General features: G+C 41.9%; 1 protein-coding gene across 1 annotated transcript in view; it reads left to right on the top strand.

The window, feature by feature from the left end:
- The first annotated feature begins 5,173 nt into the window (after positions 1–5,173).
- LOC310872578 (solute carrier family 12 member 2) overlaps positions 5,174–20,482 on the top strand; it is a 30,031-nt gene continuing 14,722 nt past the window's right edge. The window contains exons 1-13 of the mRNA XM_083784564.1: positions 5,174–5,931; positions 7,972–8,097; positions 10,056–10,131; positions 11,403–11,498; positions 11,841–11,980; positions 12,308–12,418; positions 12,954–13,062; positions 15,039–15,166; positions 15,437–15,521; positions 16,653–16,801; positions 19,179–19,286; positions 19,444–19,567; positions 19,681–19,782. Coding sequence (XP_083640690.1) covers positions 5,446–5,931; positions 7,972–8,097; positions 10,056–10,131; positions 11,403–11,498; positions 11,841–11,980; positions 12,308–12,418; positions 12,954–13,062; positions 15,039–15,166; positions 15,437–15,521; positions 16,653–16,801; positions 19,179–19,286; positions 19,444–19,567; positions 19,681–19,782 — 1,840 coding nt within the window. The 5' untranslated portion in view covers positions 5,174–5,445. The remainder of the gene's footprint in view (positions 5,932–7,971; positions 8,098–10,055; positions 10,132–11,402; positions 11,499–11,840; positions 11,981–12,307; positions 12,419–12,953; positions 13,063–15,038; positions 15,167–15,436; positions 15,522–16,652; positions 16,802–19,178; positions 19,287–19,443; positions 19,568–19,680; positions 19,783–20,482) is intronic.

Raw genomic sequence — 20,482 nt, 5'->3', positions numbered from 1 at the left:
CTACAAGGTCAAGTTTTCATTAGCCTGTGATCTGCTTGGTCGAATTTACGCTGTCGCTGTGACATGAACTACTGATGGGACTTCATTGTTGGATTAACGAATTATGGGCGCATTCACAGATTCTACATAAATATTTATTTTATTTTCAATTTAGAGAAACGTTCCTATGGCATGGTCTTCTTCACTACTAACCTGACTCCGCCATATGGGGCAGCAGAGAGTGCACAGGAGGGGGGGAACCCTGTGTACTCTCTGCTGCCCCATCTGGCAGAGTCAGGTTACTCCACTACTCTAGCGTGTGTAGAAAATAGCTAACTACAAGATTAGAGCAAACTATTTAATATATACATTTTGATGCTTTTTTATACCTTAATATAACTTGAAAATTGGTATTGGCAGAAAAAAAACAATCATTCAATTTATTTTGTAACATTTTGACACTATCACACTGATTCAAAATTTCAGATAATAAGCAGTGCATGTTTTATGGCACATTTCACAAAGGCAATTCAAGAAAAAACATATTTGATACCCAATCTTGTTAGTCAGCGTTTTAATTTAACATCAATCAGCCATTGTGATCTGTAACTAGAGAGATTCAATTCCAATGCTCTTCCTGTAACACTATCTGCTACCCAGGATGTGGTTTGACGTTGCTATGGTAACTGGTAGTCAACAAATTATGGCTAAGACAAAAAGCAGCACAGACCAACATGGGTGAGTAACTCTAGTGTACTGTATTATCAACTATTACATAATATAATTCATATTGTATTATTGTGATGTGATCTCAATCAATGTTTGGGATAAGTCAATGTTTTTGAAGAAAAACAATTCTCATTCATAAAGTTAGGTTTGTAAGGTTTTCTACAACTACGTATCTTGATACAAATGTTTTTTTTTTTTTACAAAGGCATGTGATGGGGTTAATTTTGCCTGATTTAGATTTACAGTAGTCAGTAGGCCTATAGTTGTGAGCCAGTGTCTTGCAACAAAAATAGCAGATCTACAAGCTCACATGCAGTCACTCACAACACATCACAAATAGGCTTATTTCGGCACTTGACCGACCAAGTATATCAGGTCTATGGAGATGTCTTGGGTGAAGAGATTCGGTAAGATACAAGGGTCTGTCAAACACTGACCATGTGGTGCACATCATTTTAGTACCACATCTGCCATCTGCAAATTCAAATTCAAATCATGTCATCAAGAAACAATGCTGCACCTGAATACTCTCCCTGAATTAAGTGTGTGTGTGTGTGTGTGTGTGTGTGTGTGTGTGTGTGTGTGTGTGTGTGTGTGTGTGTGTGTGTGTGTGTGTGTGTGTGTGTGTGTGTACGTGCATGCGCGTGCGTGCGTGCACTTTTCATCTTTTGATGCAAATGCAGAGGAAAATAAATAAAGAAATGTAGCGTTTTTGGAAATAAATAAATAAAATAACAAACAAGGTTAACTAAATTAGATTTTGTTCCCAGGTTGACCCACACCCATATCCCTCAATTCTCATCCAGACATCCCCTGATCCCCAAGCTCTATGTTATGCCATGGAAACATGATATGGAGAACCAGAGACTCCTGCTGAAGGTATATAATACAGACCAGTAAAACAACTCTAAACAGTTCTCACTAACTTTTCAGATAGACCTAAATACAGTATCTGTGTGGTATGAGCATTTGTTTGTGTACGCTTTATGAGGAAAAGTAATGAACATTTTGTATTAATGTTTATTGCGACTTATTTAAGTAGTTAGTAGTTACTTTGCGGATTTCGATTATTATTACAAAACATGCATTTACCACTTCAACACTATTTTGGCTATTTGAAAATAGCCGATCTACAAGCAAGATATGAAACGTTGCGAAGCACGTCTGCTAATTTCAAAAGATTTGTATACGTTTTGAAAAACTTGTGAAATTAGACATTATGCAGGATGAGTACTTTTTACTTTTGGTGATTAAGTAACAAATATGAGTACTTCTTTCACCACTTATGTTTTGGTCAGAATGCTGAACTGGCAGGCATCCCTGTGTTGCCCCATGAGGAGTCTCTGTGTCTGTGTGGTCAGGAACGGCTGTGCCATGGTCAAAACAGAGCACAACTCTCACACACACAGCCTTCCTCTTCCTCCTCCTCCACCTGCTGTACTGTCTCCTACCCTGGCCACATCCAGACTGGACTCACTGCGCCCAACTCTTCTCAGTACTCCAGGTAAATTAAAAACCCCATCAAGGCCTGAGACCGATTCTACAAATGTCTTTCTCAATCATAACAATCTTCTGAAAAACGTATGTTGCTCACTGGTGCTCAAACTGTTTTCATGTCAAGGACCCCCAAAAGTGTAGATTTGGCCATGGACACCCAGCTCAAAATATTTTGTTCCAGGGACCCCCAGGAGCAAAGGAAAAAAAATGGCAATACTCTGTATAAAATATACTGTATTGTCTGTACATACTCCAACAAAACGAGTACTGCACAGAGAGTGCCTATATAAATGGAACTCATATAGTGAGTCCCTGGCCTAATGTGTACCATCCTTGCAGTTAAACCATTGCCTTTGGAGGTATACATATTACATATATGCAGCTGACTGATATATCCACTCCTCTGTTTCCCTGCAGGTATAACAGCTCAGTGGTGACTACCAGACAACTCTACGAAACCAAAAAGATGTACACATAGAATATCCGTTGTATACACTTTCCAAAGACATTTTGGCAAAGTATTGCAATCCCTGTATTCACCACGCGGTGGCAGAGATCACCAGTTGAACTGTGTGCACGAAATACAGACAGTATTCTTCACCTACCTCTGTAGAAGCATAGAGTAGAAGTACTTGAATCAGGACCATGGACAGAGGCAGTCTTCAATCAGCGGCACGGAGGGAGGGAGCACTGTTTACAAAATAAATAAATACATAAATAAAAGATATTCCACGTGCAATTAAAAACAAGCATGCCTATCTATGGCCTATAGAGGGTATGCGCGTGAAATCATCATCAAACCAGGAAGTTATGCGGGAACGCCTACTGAGTGGCAAAAAACTACTTTCTGGCCTCGATCGTCACCACATAGGCCCTACATCCAAACAAGAAAAGTCCTATCTGATTGCATTAAATTACTTTAAACATTAAATTCAATGCCACTCGATCTGCCATTCACTTTATGCATGCGCATACCCTCTATTCTGTTCTGGGGCCATTTGAGCATTGGCTATTTTGGCAATTTGATGGGTAACATGTGCCCTTAATCACTCACATGACACAGGAAACATAGAAAACTGATATTTTTGACCCAATGGTTTCCTTGAGATGGGCGCAGACTTACATACTATTGTTATAAGTTTATGAATCTATTTGTAAATCTATGATATATAGATAATATCTCTCCAGCACTTTAGAACCAATTTATAATTTAGGCATTTAGCAGAAGCTCTTAAACAGAGCGATTTACAGTAAGCACGAACATTTCATCCAGTCAGGAGACGGAACTCAATAATGTATCAGCTTCAATTGTAGCAGTTGGGCTGCTAATGTATTTATCTCTTACACTTTCACGTTTAGCATGTATCCCATGTGTAGCCTATAATAGTATGAGTTCTCTTTCTGCCGATTGGATCAAATTGGTATCCAACTGAAAATGTAAAGCTTATTTTCTGTTCAGTGTTCACTATAAAAAAGAGCATGATTAGGGAAGACCCAACAAGAATTCTAGCAATGATTGCAATCAGAATATTATATAATATAATATAATATTAATACACAATATCACTTACCTTTTAAGTATATTGAATTAAATGTAGGCCTATATGGGCCTACTGTATATTCTGTATTGCTCAACAGGTGTAGTTGTGTTGTTTTTAATGCCATCTAATTACACCACATTGTTAAGAGATGATTGCTATACGTTTCAAATGTAAAATGTTTGGCACGGTCATTAGCATCAAAGAAATAAACATTTATTCACCATTGTTGCAAAAACAACTATAGGCTACATTCAATAAACCACAATAGTTGGTTATATTTCTGCACTTCTGTCAGTGGGATGTCCATGCAGTGTTTGATATAGAAGGCATTTCTCTGTATAGGCCATAATGATGTAGCCTAAATAGCCTACAGTAGGTCACAGTCACACTATTCTCTTTAAAGTATTTAATTTGAGTTATTATGGTAAGTTAAATATTATGGGAGATGTCTAGTATGTGGCTCTTAGATCAAGGCTTCAACAGAGAAAGCGTGTATTGTTCTCATATGCTAATGTTTGCAAGCCTGACAACAATCCCTCTACCCGTCCCTACAATGGACAGGCTTGTGTATGAATGCTCCAGTCTGTTGGACAGGCTCATGACAAATGTCTTTGTTTTAGATCAAACCCCCTCTATCTTATTGTATGAGAGATGGGCTTCAATGGGACTTAAATATGTGGGTGGGAAGTAAGCATTACTGTGTTTTATGATTATTATCCAGTTCAACATTATTCAGTAACACTTCGTCATTTTAGTCTTAATCTAATTTTTTATGTCGTCAGCTGTAAGTCATCATGCTGCATGGGCCCGCTACAGTAGGCTATCATTTTTAACCCAAAGGCAATTAATTTAAAATGAAATTCTGACACAATATCAACACAATTGGTCAGTCTTGGCCTATACCGACATTTAAATGAAAATAGTCTAGAATGTTTTCTTCTTGTGCTCAAGGACAATAAGTCGATGAGATTTGTAACTCAAGAGTCACCGTCAATGTAGTTTGCGCCACAATGTGCGTAGGCTATATGCAGCCACTAGTCTGCACATTAACGGAATAGGTAGGCCTATAGCCATTCGTTAAAGCATGTGTCATCATATCTTATGTTCCCACGTAGCCTATTTTCTGAATGGAGCATTGACTATAGTGGGGTGCCTGTCTGCGATCGAACTGTGTACGGTGACGCACACTGGAGACGTTGGTCCGTTGGTGCAGCGTGCAACACCGCGTTCTCACTCTCTCCTCACCTCTCTCTCTCTCTCCATCCAGCCACGAGTTGGCGTGAGTGACGTTTTTGTCTATCTCAAACGGTTTATTGTCATACTACAGTGTCTCAGGGCCGGGAGACTGGGGAGAGGGAGGTGCAGATTTGCAGAAGGAGGAGGGGGTGGGCCGGGTTGCGTGGTGTCCATTACGCACCGAACTTTGGCACGCGTGCTTGCATCTCCCGTTTACCCAAGGACAGCTGCGGTACGGTCTGTTGTTGCATGTGTAACTTTGAGTAACACACGTCAGTAAATTGGAATAGTTATTTCAAGTTAGTTTTTAGCTGTCTATATGTAGTAATTTATTCGCCCGATGTCAACATCTCTAATCTCTGTGGTGTTATTTGGAGCGTGGTTTTGTAACTATATCAATATTTCACGGTGACCACCACCCAAGAGATAGGTCCTAAGTTGCGGGAACTTGACCGGCATCATCATGTCGGGATCTCCGGGACAGAAGCCGGCACTGAGGCCTGGCAGCAGTCGCTTCCAGGTGGATCTGGTCTCGGACACGGAGACAGAGAGGACCGCCGCCACTGCGCCGGGCACAACAGATGGAACTACGGGACTCTCCTCTGGCCCAGGCCCAGCTGCAGCGGTGGAAGAGGAGTCAAAAGGAAGGTTCCGAATGGGAATGGTGGGTTTTTTTGATGGTGGCGGCTTAGGGAGCGCCATGGACATACTGGGCCTTCCGCCAGACGTCTCTCAAGGCCCCGATGTAAAGAGCGACTCGGTGAGCCTCCATTCAACAGGTACGGGCCACACGCAGGCCTCCGACACCCACTCCAACACATACTACATGAGGACCTTCGGCCACAACACCATAGACGCCATCCCCAACATAGACTTCTACCGGCAAACGGCTGCCGGGGATAAGATGGCACGACCCTCGCTGTCTGAACTACACGACGAACTGGACAAGGTAACACAGACAGCAGGCCTAGTAGCAGCATATAGCCTATACTACAGTCGTAACAGTCCCTTCCCGTGTTGCTTGCTGTCATGTGTCCGCTCACGGCATGTGTTGTGGTGTGTGTGTGTGTGTGTGTGTGTGTGTGTGTGTGTGTGTGTGTGTGTGTGTGTGCGTGCGTGCGTGCGTGCGTGTGTGTGTGTGTGTGTGTGTGTGTGTGTGTGTCAGGGAGAGAGAGAGAGAGAGATGATGAATTCACTTTACAACCTCTCTCCCTGCCTGACAGATTGTTATGCTGGTGTCATGTGTTAAGAAGAGATGACGTGCAATAAGATAATTTAAGTCCCTTTTGAGTTATTTGACAATTCCTTCACTGTTTGACCACATTCCTTCACACCCACCTAGAAGCCACTATAGGCTACTGCTGTCAAGGGACTGCATGGCATCATGGGAGCATATAAGTTGTGCATAGATAATAAACACACACACACACACACACACACACACACACACACACACACACACACACACACACACACACACACACACACACACACACACGCACGTGCACTCACACACACACACACACACACACACACACACACACACACACACACACACACACACACACACACACATTAAAACAAGGCTCCAGACCTCCCAAAACAAACTGGTCAGGCTCCTACTTGGCCTCACCCCCCGAACCCACCTCACCCCTGCCCACTTTGACAGGCTGGGATGGCTTAGGGTCGTCGACAGAGTACAGCATCTTGCAATGGGACTCTGTAAAATCTGAATCCCCCCCACCCCATTTCCCTCACTGTATATTGTATATTTTCCCTTTTTTGCTTCCCATATGATGAATTCCTGTTCTGTTCTTTAGCTACATAGAAATGTCTATTTGTATGTCTCTAAATGGTTGTATGTCTTTAAATGTTTTGATGAATTGAACAATGTGGACCCTGTTGTAAACAAGTGTAATGCTTAATTGGGTCGTCCACTCACAGTTGACAGTCTTTGTATTGAGTTTGTGCTTAAAATGTACTGTAAATTCTACAAACTGTTAATAAATATTTCAATCAATCAAAAAACATACACACACGTCAAATTTAAAGATATTCCATCCGTCCATCCATCTATCCATCGTCAACCGCTTATCTGTAGTCGGGTCGCGCTGGCAACAGCTCCACCAGAGTGTTCCAGATGTCCCTCTCCAGAGCAACATGACCTTCCTCCTGGGGGATCCCGAGACGTTCCAAGGCCAGTGAGTCAATGTGTTTCCTCCAAATGTGCCTTGGTCTGCCCCGGGGTCTCCTCCCAGTGGGACGTGCCTCAAGGACATCCCTAGGGAGACGCCCGAGAGGCATCCTAACCAGATGCCCGAACCACCTAAGCTGGCTCCTTTCCAGGCGAAGAAGCAGCGACTACTCCGAGTCTCTCTCGTGTGACTGAACTTCTCACCCTATCTCTAATTCGCAACCTTATTCTTTCGGTCTTTCGGCCACACTTCATGACCATAGGCATAGGTGAACAGTGCGGTACAGCGACTCCAATACTACCCCTGCTGCTCCGATATTCTTTCCTTTCTTTTTCATTTTTTTAACATAGACTAGTCACCAAGTTGTCGAAAGTAGGCCTATTTGGCTAGATCACTCTTTTGAGTGGATGCACCTCTGTAGCTATAACAAAACAATATGTCTCACATAATAAATGATCGGGACTCAAACTCACGAAACTCTGTCAGGCTGGATTGCCAACCTGTAGGTGCCCAGATGACTACACCAGCCGCCGAGGCCATGAAACATTTCACAGAATTAATTTGGTTGGTTTCAGAAATTCAGATAAGGTTCTCACTTCTGAGAACCTGCTCAGGAGGTGGTACTAACCCTGAGTTCTGTCGAACCAGAACGAAAAAAGGTCTAAAATGGTGTAAATATAGCAGTCGAAGGAGCCCTGAAAGTGTGACTGTGATGACAACATATTGTGTATATGAAATATATGTATTGTCTGCTCTCTCTTCACCACTTCCACCACTAATTGTTACTCAACTAGGAGCCTTTTGAAGATAGTTTGGCCAATGGGGAGGAGCTGACAGCAGCAGAGGAGGCAGCGGCCCTGGCAGCAGCCAAGGAGGCTAAAGGAGGAAGCGTAAAGTTCGGTTGGGTCAAAGGTGTCTTGGTGAGTGGGATTGAACCATTAAGACTCGAGGCAGATTTTACAAATATCTTCAAAAATCCTGACAGTTTTCTGGAAAACGTATGTTACTACTAGTCTCATGTTATCAGTGGTACTTACTAGTACCATGTTATCAGTGGTACTACCTAGTACCATGTTATACTAGTACCATGTTATCAGTGGTGCTCAAACCTTTTCATGCACCCCATTCCACTGTTTCAGTGCATAGAATATGCGTTATCAACCGTCATCAGGACCATGCAATGGGCCCAGTATGGAAATTTTCCACATACTCACTGTTTCAGTATGTCATTGTCTCCACCAGCCGAAGGCATGGGGGAGAGTATGTTTTGCACTCCGTGTGTCCGTCCGTCCGTCCGTGTGTCCGTCCGTGTGTCCGTCCGTGAGCAGCTAATCTCGGCCACCGTTAACCCGGTCCATGCCAAATTTTGCACACACACTCCCTGGATGCCAACCATGAACCTCTGCCCCAAACTTTCCAGAACGGCCTGTTATAGCGCCACCAGGAGGCCGCTTTGTGCAAAACAAGTTTTTGCACAGTACACCTACAGATTTTGTCCAAACATCACGCAAATTGGTACACAGTCTCTCTAGAGCCATTCAACCAAACCGGTCTTTCAGATTTCTCAGACTCCATCCTGATTGGTTAAGATTGGCTTCCAAAAGTGTGCTCAGTTTCAAACAAAATGCTGCAAATCATGAACACATCGCGTGATTTCCGTGAAATTGTGCACCCACATTCCCACTAGGCCGAGGACGAAATGCCACATGAACAATTTCAACTCAGCCTCAAGGTGGCGCTATAACTGGCCCAAAAGTGTTTTTACCTCTAACTGCACATCTGTGGATAACTTTGTATGCCAACTCCCTAGAGGCCAAGGAAAAACCTTTGCCTGGTCTGCTCTTTATAGCGCCACCAGGAGGCCGACATATGTAAAACACATTTTCTATTATTACTCCTTCACATTTTATCCAAATTTCACGCAAATCGGTACACATGATCTCCATAGTCATGTGATCAAGACAGGTCTGTTTGATTTCTCATATTCCATCCTGATTGGCCACGATTGGCTCCTACAGTTTTCAGGAGTAGCAAATGGCCACAACTCCTCAACGCAGCGTCCGATTGCGATGAAACTGTGCACGCATATTCCCACTAGGCTGAGGAAGAATCCTGGTGGAGACCTGTGCCGATTGGCACTTTATCTAGTTATCAGCTATTGTGACGGGTGATAATGGTATTTTTGTGTCACTGATGTCAATGACGGAGGCGTGCCGTGTCTGGTGGCCTTGAGCCACATGGGAGGCATACTATGATCCGACGGAGCATTGCTCAGAAGGAGCAATGGTCCAAGGTGCGCTGGGGGTCGGGAGAGGGTTGGGGTTAGGTTTAGGTGTCTGCCCCGGGGGAGGTTAGGGTTAGGGTGAGGGTTTGAGGTAGGTTGTCGATCGGACCAATGCTCCGTCGGACCAAAGTATAGTAACCGAGCCACATGAGGCACCGCCGAGCGCTGCGCTAGCCGAGCGAGTCGCCGTGCCGAGCATTGCGAAGGCCACCACTCAGCGCCGTCCGAGTTACGTCCCGATAGGCAGAGAATAGTATTATATTAGTAGCCCCTAGTTTCCATGCGCCGACAATAGAGTTGGAAATGACACGTTCAGCCAAACACCACAATGTCTAGTATGCCAGTATGGCCATATTGGCCGTATTCCAACGTCCTGATAACGGTTGATTTCGTATATTTAATACAGTGATAACAGTCGAATGGGCTGTTTCATGTCAAGGACCCCCAAAACAAAATGTATTTTGCTTCCGAACCCCCCCCACCCCATCTCAAAATATGTTGTTCCAGGGACCCCCAGAAGCAAAGATGTGAGTTTCACAAAGTATAAAAGTATACTTTTGTGTGTGTGTGTGTGTGTGTGTGTGTGTGTTAAAGATCCGCTGCATGCTGAACATCTGGGGTGTGATGCTCTTCATCAGAATGTCATGGATTGTAGGACAGGCTGGCATGGGTAAGTTACATAATAAGTAAGGTACTCCACAGTCATCTTACCAGACCAGCGGTTGCCAGATTTTCATGAACCGATATCAGAACTAAAAATATACCCCTGCCAAACCCTGTACACATTGCCTGTAAAAGGTCAGTCATTGCCAAATGTATTGTAATATGTACAAAGTAACATCATTGCATGTATTTTAGTGCAGTATACAGTATACACCTACAGCAATAGGACACATGGCTCGGGAACTGTTGGCTTCCAAGGCTACTTACTATTAAAACAACACAGTTTTAACTGAATAGATTTCACCAAAATAAATGATCTTGAACAAAACAGTAGTTCACCAAGGTCAAATTACTACAAGCTATTGAGAAAACAAGAATTGATTACAGTCATAATTATTAATTACCAGCTGTGTTATTATATCTGTAATATTGTGGGTGAAATAACTAGTGGGTTGTTGTTGCAACTTGCTGGCTGCAATGCAATGCTATCCCATTGGCTGAGAGGTCGGCTAGGGGCAAAAAATGGGTTACAAAATCTTGGAGAGAGAGGGTGACCGTTCAACATTCTAATGGGTCATACCTGTAGGTTTGATTCCTACACCAGCTATGCAGTATGTCCTTCCAAGGTGTCCATGAGCAATCTAGTTTGCTGGATTCTGCTTGGTTCGCCTCAGGGGTCCTGGTAAAAGTACAGGAGTCGAGATCCACTTTGGTGTGTTTTATTAACAAAGGCAGGTAAATGTCATTGCATTTGTTTTGTATTTGTTGGTTTCTAAAGGAAACAATAAACATCACCATATAGCTAATTATCAAACCATACTGAAGCTTAGGACAATAAACAAACACATGACACATAGTTGGAGCATGAAACACAGTTATTTCATATATAATAATACTTCATGCAGTCTTGAATAATCTTGATACTCACTTTAGTCATGAACTCAACCTTCAGAACAACAAGGAACATAATGGAAAAAGTTAATAAAATAAAAACTATTGAAGCTAGCTGGCTAAGATAGGCACTTGAGTCTCTGAACATGCTGACTGCACTTCTCTATGCTGTCTTTAGCATACAAATCGCCTCCCAGTGGCCTGAGGTGTATTTACATGTCCTCAAACTATGAATACATTCTAGTCCAGGCCCAGGGCCTTTCTAACAAATACACTGACTGATCTGCTCACAGACTACAGTCCAAATAACACTGATGTATTTTATGTTGTTGTTGATATATCTGTTTATGGAGTGCATACACTGATGATTTATTTTCTGTTCAACAGTGTTGACGATTGGGATCATTTTGATGGCTACTGTGGTAACCACCATAACCGGCCTGTCTACCTCGGCTATTGCAACCAATGGCTTTGTACGTGGAGGTGAGATACAGCAGTAGCCTAAGTGGTGCATCTGTAAATTATGAGTTCATTATAAACATGTCACACATTTAGAGAAGAGTCCCACGGAGTACCATGGTTTATTATTTTAATGTTGGGATATTAGTCATTAAACCTTAGTTTGTCAGAAAACCTTTTCAAATGCTAGTTAATGCTAGTTCTCTGAGAAATGTTTCAATTCTAAATCAGACACAAGGTCAATGAGTTTACAATGATATACTGTGTATGTAGATATACTGTGTATGTATGTATATATATATATATATATATATATATATATATATATATATATATATATAATTTTTAAACTTTTGTGTTCCCCAGGTGGTGCTTACTACCTGATCTCCAGGAGCCTGGGGCCAGAGTTTGGAGGCTCTATCGGACTAATCTTTGCCTTCGCCAACGCTGTGGCTGTTGCCATGTATGTGGTCGGCTTTGCTGAGACTGTTGTGGAGCTGCTAAATGTAAGTAAGCATTACTCTGTTTGATGATGTTTCACTAACCTTCAGTACAATTTGAGGTCAATTGATACATTGGTTCTCAATCTTGTTCATGTCAAGGACCTCCAGATTAATTAATGTAATTGGCCGCAGACCCCATTGGGAAATATTTTTTTTGCCAGGTACAGGATTTGCGTTTCAGAAATATTCCAGATTTTCCACATAGTAGTCACTCATCAAACTGTTTTTACATCTCTCCAGCGGTCTGTCCACCATGAGAAATACTGATCCGTTTTTCTGAGCAGTACGATATTGTTGATATGTGTTGACGAGGTGTCTGGTTTGTCTCAGGATGTGGATGCGTTGATGTTTGATGAGACGAATGACATCCGTATCGTTGGCGTCCTGACTGTCATACTGCTGCTGGGGATCTCTGTGGCTGGAATGGAGTGGGAGGCCAAGGTACCAATGTTTGATTGTACGCAGTGATGGAAGAAGCGCTCACATTTTACTTAAGTAAAGTATCAATACTTTGAAGTAGAAGTTCAAAATGCTTTATATATATATCTTTTTTAATAGCAGATCTTGGTGTGATCTGAGGTGTTTTTGGTAAGAAATGGGAAAAAAACATTCACACACAAACAGGGGTTGAAAATTAACAATTGATCAAATAGACTAGCCATTGGGAATAGACTGTGACTTGATTGATTTACTTTTTTATTTCACAGTATGTAGAATGGGTACATTCTACATACTATAAGCACAAGTCAATACAACAACTGCTACTTTGAGGACGAATCATGAAAAGCACTAAGACTTGTTTACATCAGGGTCCTCCATTTTCAATTCAATTGACTTGGCATCAGTGACTGTTTGGCACAGAACTACTGTAGTTACAGACAGACAGTAATTCCTGGTAAGATACCGGTATTATTTTTTGCAAACGCTGCATGGATTAAGTGTGTTGTGACTCTCTCTCTCTCTCTCTGATTCTCAGGCTCAGATTGTGCTGTTGGTGATTCTGCTGGCAGCCATCGCCAACTACTTCATAGGAACGTTCATGCCCATGGAATCCAAAGAACAGAAGGGCTTTTTTGGCTACAACAGTCAGTCTGGCCCTTTCATATTAAAACACATTGACTGCGTAATTAATTAATATTTAACCTTTGACTGCTGGTGTTTTTGAGTGGTGCAACCACTCCCACAACCAGCAATGTCCGTGTCTATGTGTGGTTAACCTATGTGTTCACCTATGTGACGTTAATGAGCATGAGAATGAGAACCAGTAGGGGCGCTGTTGTGCACTGTTGTGCCAGAAACCCAATATTGTACGTCGTTCCATTCCACGCACGGGTGCCTTAACCCATTCTGACCTGAGATCAGATTCATACGAGGTTTCCGCCGGACACACACTGGTCTGATGAACCCATTCTGACCTGAGATCAGATTCTAAAAATGTCAGTCGCTCTTCGATTTTTCAAAAATAGCAGACCTACAAGCTCGTATCGCGCCACTCGGTGGCGCGATATGAGCTTGTAGATCTGCTATTTTTAAATAGCTAAAGCATAACATGATGCTGACACCAAAATGGGTGCTCGTTCAGAATGGGTTAACTTAGCACACACGACTGTCCTAGTGTCCGAAAATAATCCATGACCGATCCGTGAACAAAAGGCGATCGTATCGTGCTGCATCGTTCCATAGGAATCCATTGTATGGGAATTTCCACTGGCCCCTATAGCCACAGGCAGAGTTGTTTTGTTTCCGGTCATGTATTCCAAACGTGTGACATGTCACAAAGAACCCGCAGAAAATGTAAATGTCTCATAAGTTATCAAAAGCGCCCTGCAGTCTCAATAAAACAAAACTCTGGAAAGACGTGTTTAGCAGGGAAAGACTCAATCAATTATCTCGGGAAACGCGGGTTCAGCCGTCTGTGTTAAGCCCTTGTAGCGTATTTAATGAAGAAATATCACTTGGCTACCTTTAACATAATATGTTAAAATCTAACTAAATATGATTTAGTTACAGTTCTACTGTCAGAACATGGTGCTGATGTGCTGAAAATAACTAAATATTATTTAGTTACAGTTCTACTGTCAGAACATGGTGCTGATGTGCTGAAAATAACTAAATATTATTTAGTTACAGTTCTACTGTCAGAACATGGTGCTGATGTGCTGAAAATAACTAAATATTATTTAGTTACAGTTCTACTGTCAGAACATGGTGCTGATGTGCTGAAAATAACTAAATATTATTTAGTTACAGTTCTACTGTCAGAACATGGTGCTGATGTGCTGAAAATACTGTTACCACTACTTTTGAACTCTTGTTCCTAGTTAGGTTTTTAAATGAGAAAATGAATATTTTCTCATGTAACAAAATAAAAATCGAAAACACAATTTTACAAATGAATGCACAGCAGGCCAACTGCTGGTTTCCTCAACGTGTCATGTGTTATCTATCAAACAGAACAGCTAATATATTGTGTGATGATTGACTGAAGGTGTTTGTTTGCTGTCAGGCACCACTGAAATCAGCATATCAATAAGGTCACAAGGAACAAGGAGTGTGCACATAATACGTGGAGAGGTGCCAAGTTCTTCAAAGCCATTTCTGCCTCATATCTCCTGGTGCTCTCATTGGCTATTGTTCATCGACATTCCAGATTTGGTGCAGATAATTTCAAACATGCTTGAGTGTCTAGGATGGCTCAAGGTAACTAGTTCTGATTTAGCATTTTGTCCCAGATCTCAACATTCTGTCTGGGACAGGAAAATCAGGGCCATAACCACCACATCAGATCCATGGTCGGCCCATTGAGCTAACGGGATGGAATCCCTAAACTCTGCAACACAAGAGCCATTCTCTCTACCCACTGAGCTACATCAGGAATAGAAGCCTTGACGGGGTTAAGACTAATTTATAGGCTACTTAATTTTACAACTGTGACACTTACAGAATGATGGTATCATTGCCATGGTGTATGCAATGAGCTACAGAGGGCCTACATTGTAGAGTTGAATTACTTTTGAAAAAGTGATCTTATCTCCTGTATCTGTATCATTCTCCTCTCTAGCGGCCATCTTTCTGGAGAACGTGGGTCCAGACTTCAGGGATGACGAGTCCTTTTTTTCTGTGTTCGCCATTTTCTTTCCTGCAGCCACTGGGATCTTGGCTGGAGCCAACATCTCTGGAGATCTCACTGTAAGTTCAAAACAAAAAAAGGAGCATTTATTTAGCTGCCCTATTAAGCCCTATTTTGAAGGGGGACCAGCTGACCCCGATACTAGACTGGACAAACGCTTACGGCCATACGCACTCGCACACACACAATGTATTGATTGATTGATTGATTGGAAGTTATCCGTTTAGCCTAATATCTGACTGTATCTTGTGCCCTTTACATTTCTGTCTAAATAAAGTATTCAATCAATCAATGACGATAATTATTGTATTGTGATCTTCACCATGCAGGACCCACAGCTAGCTATCCCTAAAGGAACCCTGCTGGCCATTCTTGTGACTGGTCTGACGTATGTGGCTGTCGCTCTGTCTACTGGTAAATACTTTGTTTACACCTTACTCAAAACTCACTTATACAGTATGTCAACTATGTAGCCACAAAATATTCACCTTTCAAATGATGTTTGTCCACGACATTGAAGACCTCATAGGCCCACTTACTTTTGAGCTTTGTCCCTCTGGATGAAAACGCTGGTATACAGCACACCGCTGTACACTGCTGTACCGTATACCAGACAAGTGGTAATATATATTGATATTAGTGATATTAAAGGAGTAGTTCACCAATTACACACCTCATGAAGCCTTCATAGAGATTTAGTTTTTTTTGTTAATTTTGTAGCATTCCTAAGCCAATAATTTGATGACAGACGGAGTCTCCTACCATGACATTAGCATATTTCTGCCGGTCATCAAATAATTATTTGGGACACACATACGGATATTTCAGGGCCGAATCCGCCCATTCTTTCATGGTGTGAAAACAACACAGCTTACCATTGGAATTGCATTAGGGAATGTACACATTGTTACGTTGTATGTATTGTTTTCCTTTCATCATAGTGCAACATAATGGTGAAGTACTGTAGTGCAGGTGATTGCAACACCATAGTGCAACATATGGTGAAGTATTGTAGTGCAGGTGATTGCAACAACCACTGATGAAAAATAAAAACGGGACAAATTCTGCCAATAATCATAATTCTTTGAGACACACATCAATTTTTTTGCGGGGTCAAACAAATAATCACATGATGTTGATTCCCTTCCCCTATTGGCTCATAGTAGGATATACCGGTATATGACTTATGCGTAGTGAGATGAATTGGCTTAATGCAAAAAAAAATAAGAATCAAGGCTTCATGGCGTGTGTAATTGATAGAAACAAAGTAATTTTTGAGGTGAACTACTCCTTTAATAAGGATAATGATAAACTTCAGGTAATGATTTTTGTCCCCTAAATACCTGTGTTCACGCACACATTTCGTCTGTGCTTTAATCGTTTTGCTAAAGTTAATATCAAAAGACATACCGGTACGTACAATGAGGTAGAAGTCATCCTGTGTGTGTGTGTGTGTGTGTGTGTGTGTGCACACTGTATGTGTGCATGCGTGCACACATGTGTTTACATGTGTGTGTGTTATGTCTGTGTTCTCCCCCCTTATAGGTGCCTGTATCGTGCGAGATGCCACAGGGGACCATAATGACACAGTGACTGACACGGTGAACTGTACTGACGCTGCCTGCACTCTGGGATATGACTTCTCCATCTGCAAGGAGGGAGGCTGCCAGTACGGACTGATGAATGACTTCCAGGTAGGACTACATCATATTATATAACTTCCTACACCTTTGCCTAAGTGCTAAGTAAGCTAGAGTTGACTTAAGGAACAATGGGCCTCATTCACTAAGCTGTTTGTAAATAGTGTGTAAATGAAGCGTGTACATTTATATGAGTAGAATGCACAGAGAAAAGGAAGGAAAATGTCAGAGTTTTTGTTCGATCCCGACTTGTTTTATTAATATTGTCTGAGTGAATCACGCTAAACTGTCTTGCAAGCATCGCCTGTCACTTAGAGACTAGCCTGAAACAATCAAATTAACTAGGAGTGTAAACAACACCTCAGAATTTCTCAGCTGCACCAGACAGACAGACAGACAGACAGACAGACAGACAGACAGACAGACAGACAAGACAAGACAAGACGCACTGACAGAGAGACAAGACAGAGACACACACGGCAGATGTGGGTAGTCTGATTTGAAACAAATGTCCTTTAATCACTTTGTCTTGCTCGCCCGGTCACATTGCTCAGCTGATGCATGCGTTTGTGTGTCAGAGCCTGGAGAGAGAGAGAAAGCGATGAGAGAGAGCCTTGGGGACGTTTTATCGTTTTTATGAACATATCTTAGATTATATGATTATATTTGACTTGCCTTGGGCAATCACACAGCAGTTAGGGTCAACCCCTGCAATGTATGTACAGTATATTAGTACATGTATGTGCGCACACACACACACACGTGCATGTGACTGAGTGCGTGTGTATGAGCTATTCCCAAACAAAGGGCACCAAACAATAGCCTGTTGTTTGGAGTCACAAGGTTCTCGCTGGCTGGAGCCAGGAATGAATGGCAGCATTGACAACCGCACGCACACACACACACACACACACACACACACACACACACACACACACACACACACACACACACACACACACACACACACACACACACACAATACAGTAAATGTTTAGCAGAGTTTAAATGACCTGGGATTTCAAAGCAAGGACACAGTGGTAGTTTGACATTGAGATAAACTATCTCAATAAAATCTATTTATTGAGGCAATACAAAACTACTGGTATTCGTCCAACATACTCGTTTTAACATTTCTTCAGTCAAAAGATCCTTCAGAACAAAACAACTTGTTCTTTTTAACATTTCTGACAGATATTCAAGGGTACTGTGAAATGTGTGAATAAGAAAGAGTGTGCTCAATGGCTAAAATGCAAATGTCCTAATAATAATAAAATCATGTTGTGTTTTTAGCACTAATGCAATTCCCATCCTCTAACATGTTCCAGCAGAGTCACAGACTGTTCTAGTAACAACTTATCATCAACCTAATGGTATGTGGACCTGCTGCGACCACTTTACTATCTTCTCGATTACGTTTAATTTGCATTTGGAATAAAACAATACAAAAACAAAATAAAAACAATTCTGTAACTGCTGTTACTTTAATAATTCAGCTGGTTAATATTAGTAAAGTATTACTGGTGTTTGAACGATGGACAGTAACAAAGTATTCATTTTGGACACTTTTCACACTGCATTTCAAAGACAAATATTAAGGGAAATGTGATGAATTAACCACTTAACTTCAGAAAGAACCGCAAATACTGCGTGAACTTGTAAATCTGCTATTTTCACTATTCTTTTTTTCCCCAATACAGCAATGCATTGATTTAAAAAGAAAATGTGTACTTTGTAATATCCTACTAATGCACCACGTCTCTGTGTGTGTGCGTGTACAGTTGTAATGCACGTAACTCGAGAACCGCTTGACCCACCGACTTCAAATTCGACACACGCGTTCCACACCCCCACAGGGAGTGCAGTGCCCGGTATCGAGTCGGTCGGACCCACGGTTCTCCAGAACCACAAAAGGCTCTGCTCAGGCTCTGCCAGTGGGCCTAATAAGGCCAACTCCTTTCACCTGTGCAATTTCCAGCCTCTGTATAGAGTATATACTTTAACTAAAGTACTGAGGTTATTCAAGTACTTTGTCCACCACCACTGAGTATTTAGTTTAGTTTATTTCAGTCAATTCTGTGGTAACATAATCATAAAGTAGTCAACATACTCAGCATGATTTACTGACTGGCTCAGTGTCCTCTTATAGACATGGTTGCATGGCTTACAGAAGGATGTCTACTTGTCTGTCTCTTTATCTCTTGTTTGTCTTCCTAACTTGCCGTCTTTCTATTCATGGCCATGTGTGCATGTCTATATCACAATCTATGCACACATGCATGCAAGTGTGTGTGCTTGTACATGACATTTCCCTGCACGATGCTTGCTAAAACGCCTGCTAAACTCTGTTGCTATTAACTCGGCCTGGTATGCGTCTTTGTGCATGTTTTGTATTGTATGTGCATTGTATTGTATGTGTCTATCTGGCCAGGTAATGAGTCTGGTATCGGGGTTTGGTCCCCTCATCACAGCAGGGATCTTCTCAGCTACTCTCTCCTCTGCCCTGGCCTCTCTGGTCAGCGCTCCCAAGGTCTTCCAGGTAGAACACCTATAGCTGCATTAGTTTAATTGTTATATACATTTTCAGACGCTAAAATCATTATTTTGAAAATATATTTTGCCAACAGTCAAACTCACGTTTTTATGACCTTGTTTAACATAGCAAATTGAATGAATGAACGCTGCTGTCATTCTAGGCTCTGTGTAAGGACAACATCTACCCTGGACTGGGCATGTTTGCAAAGGGTTATGGTAAAAACAATGAGCCTCTCCGAGGTTACGTCCTGACCTTCTGCATTGGCCTCGCCTTTATTCTGATTGGTAGGTACATGGCCTTCTCCGTCCAAACACAAAATGTGACAGTTGTTGTTGAATAACGTTTGTTTTACTTGTCAATGTGTGAAAAAGTACTGTATGTTTTTTCTTTCTGTCAGGGGATTTGAACATCATTGCTCCCATCATCAGTAACTTCTTCCTGGCCTCGTATGCTCTCATCAACTTCTCTGTGTTCCACGCCTCTCTGGCAAACTCCCCAGGTACAGTGCACACATTTCTACCTGGTACAGTATCTATGACCATTAGTACCATATATACAGCAAAATAGAGTGGTGGCCACAGTAGAAGTCAGTTATGGACAAAGTACTCAACCACAGTACTTGAGTCAAAATGTGCGATTGTGCGTAGATACTCTTGTTCAAGTATTACCCAACTACAAGTAAAAGTTGCTTTGTCAGATTTGTACTCGAGTTAACGTACTGGAGTATTTGCTTTGCTATTATTCACAAATGCATGCTTTAAAAAAAATAAGAATTTGCTGTATTAATATGTAGACATTTCACCCCACGATTTTGTGGAAATAAAAAAACAATACTACAGAAGATTGCAGATCTACAAACTACACAACTAGTGACTTTCACTACAGTATATAGTATATTGCGTTTAAGTGGTTAATCCATAATGTACTTTTCCCCCCTCCTAGATATGTACTGGAGTCAACAGTACAATATTTGTCTTTGAAGTATCAAGTACAGTAAAGTACAGACAGGGGGGCACGGTGCACAGTGGGTAGTGCTGTTGCCTCACAACTAGAAGGTCCTGGGTTCGATTCCCGCTGTGGGCATGTTCTCTCCTCCGTGTCATCAGTGCCCATACCCGAGGTGGGGTTGGCGAAAGGGCCCTTCTGTGTGAAGTTTGCATCTCCCCGTGTCCCCTCATAAAAAACATGCAATAAACTAC

Source organism: Protomyctophum parallelum (genome assembly GCF_964188405.1).
Source record: "Protomyctophum parallelum genome assembly, chromosome: 15".
NCBI lineage: Eukaryota > Metazoa > Chordata > Actinopteri > Myctophiformes > Myctophidae > Protomyctophum > Protomyctophum parallelum.
This window is presented reverse-complemented; position numbering and strand designations above follow the sequence as displayed.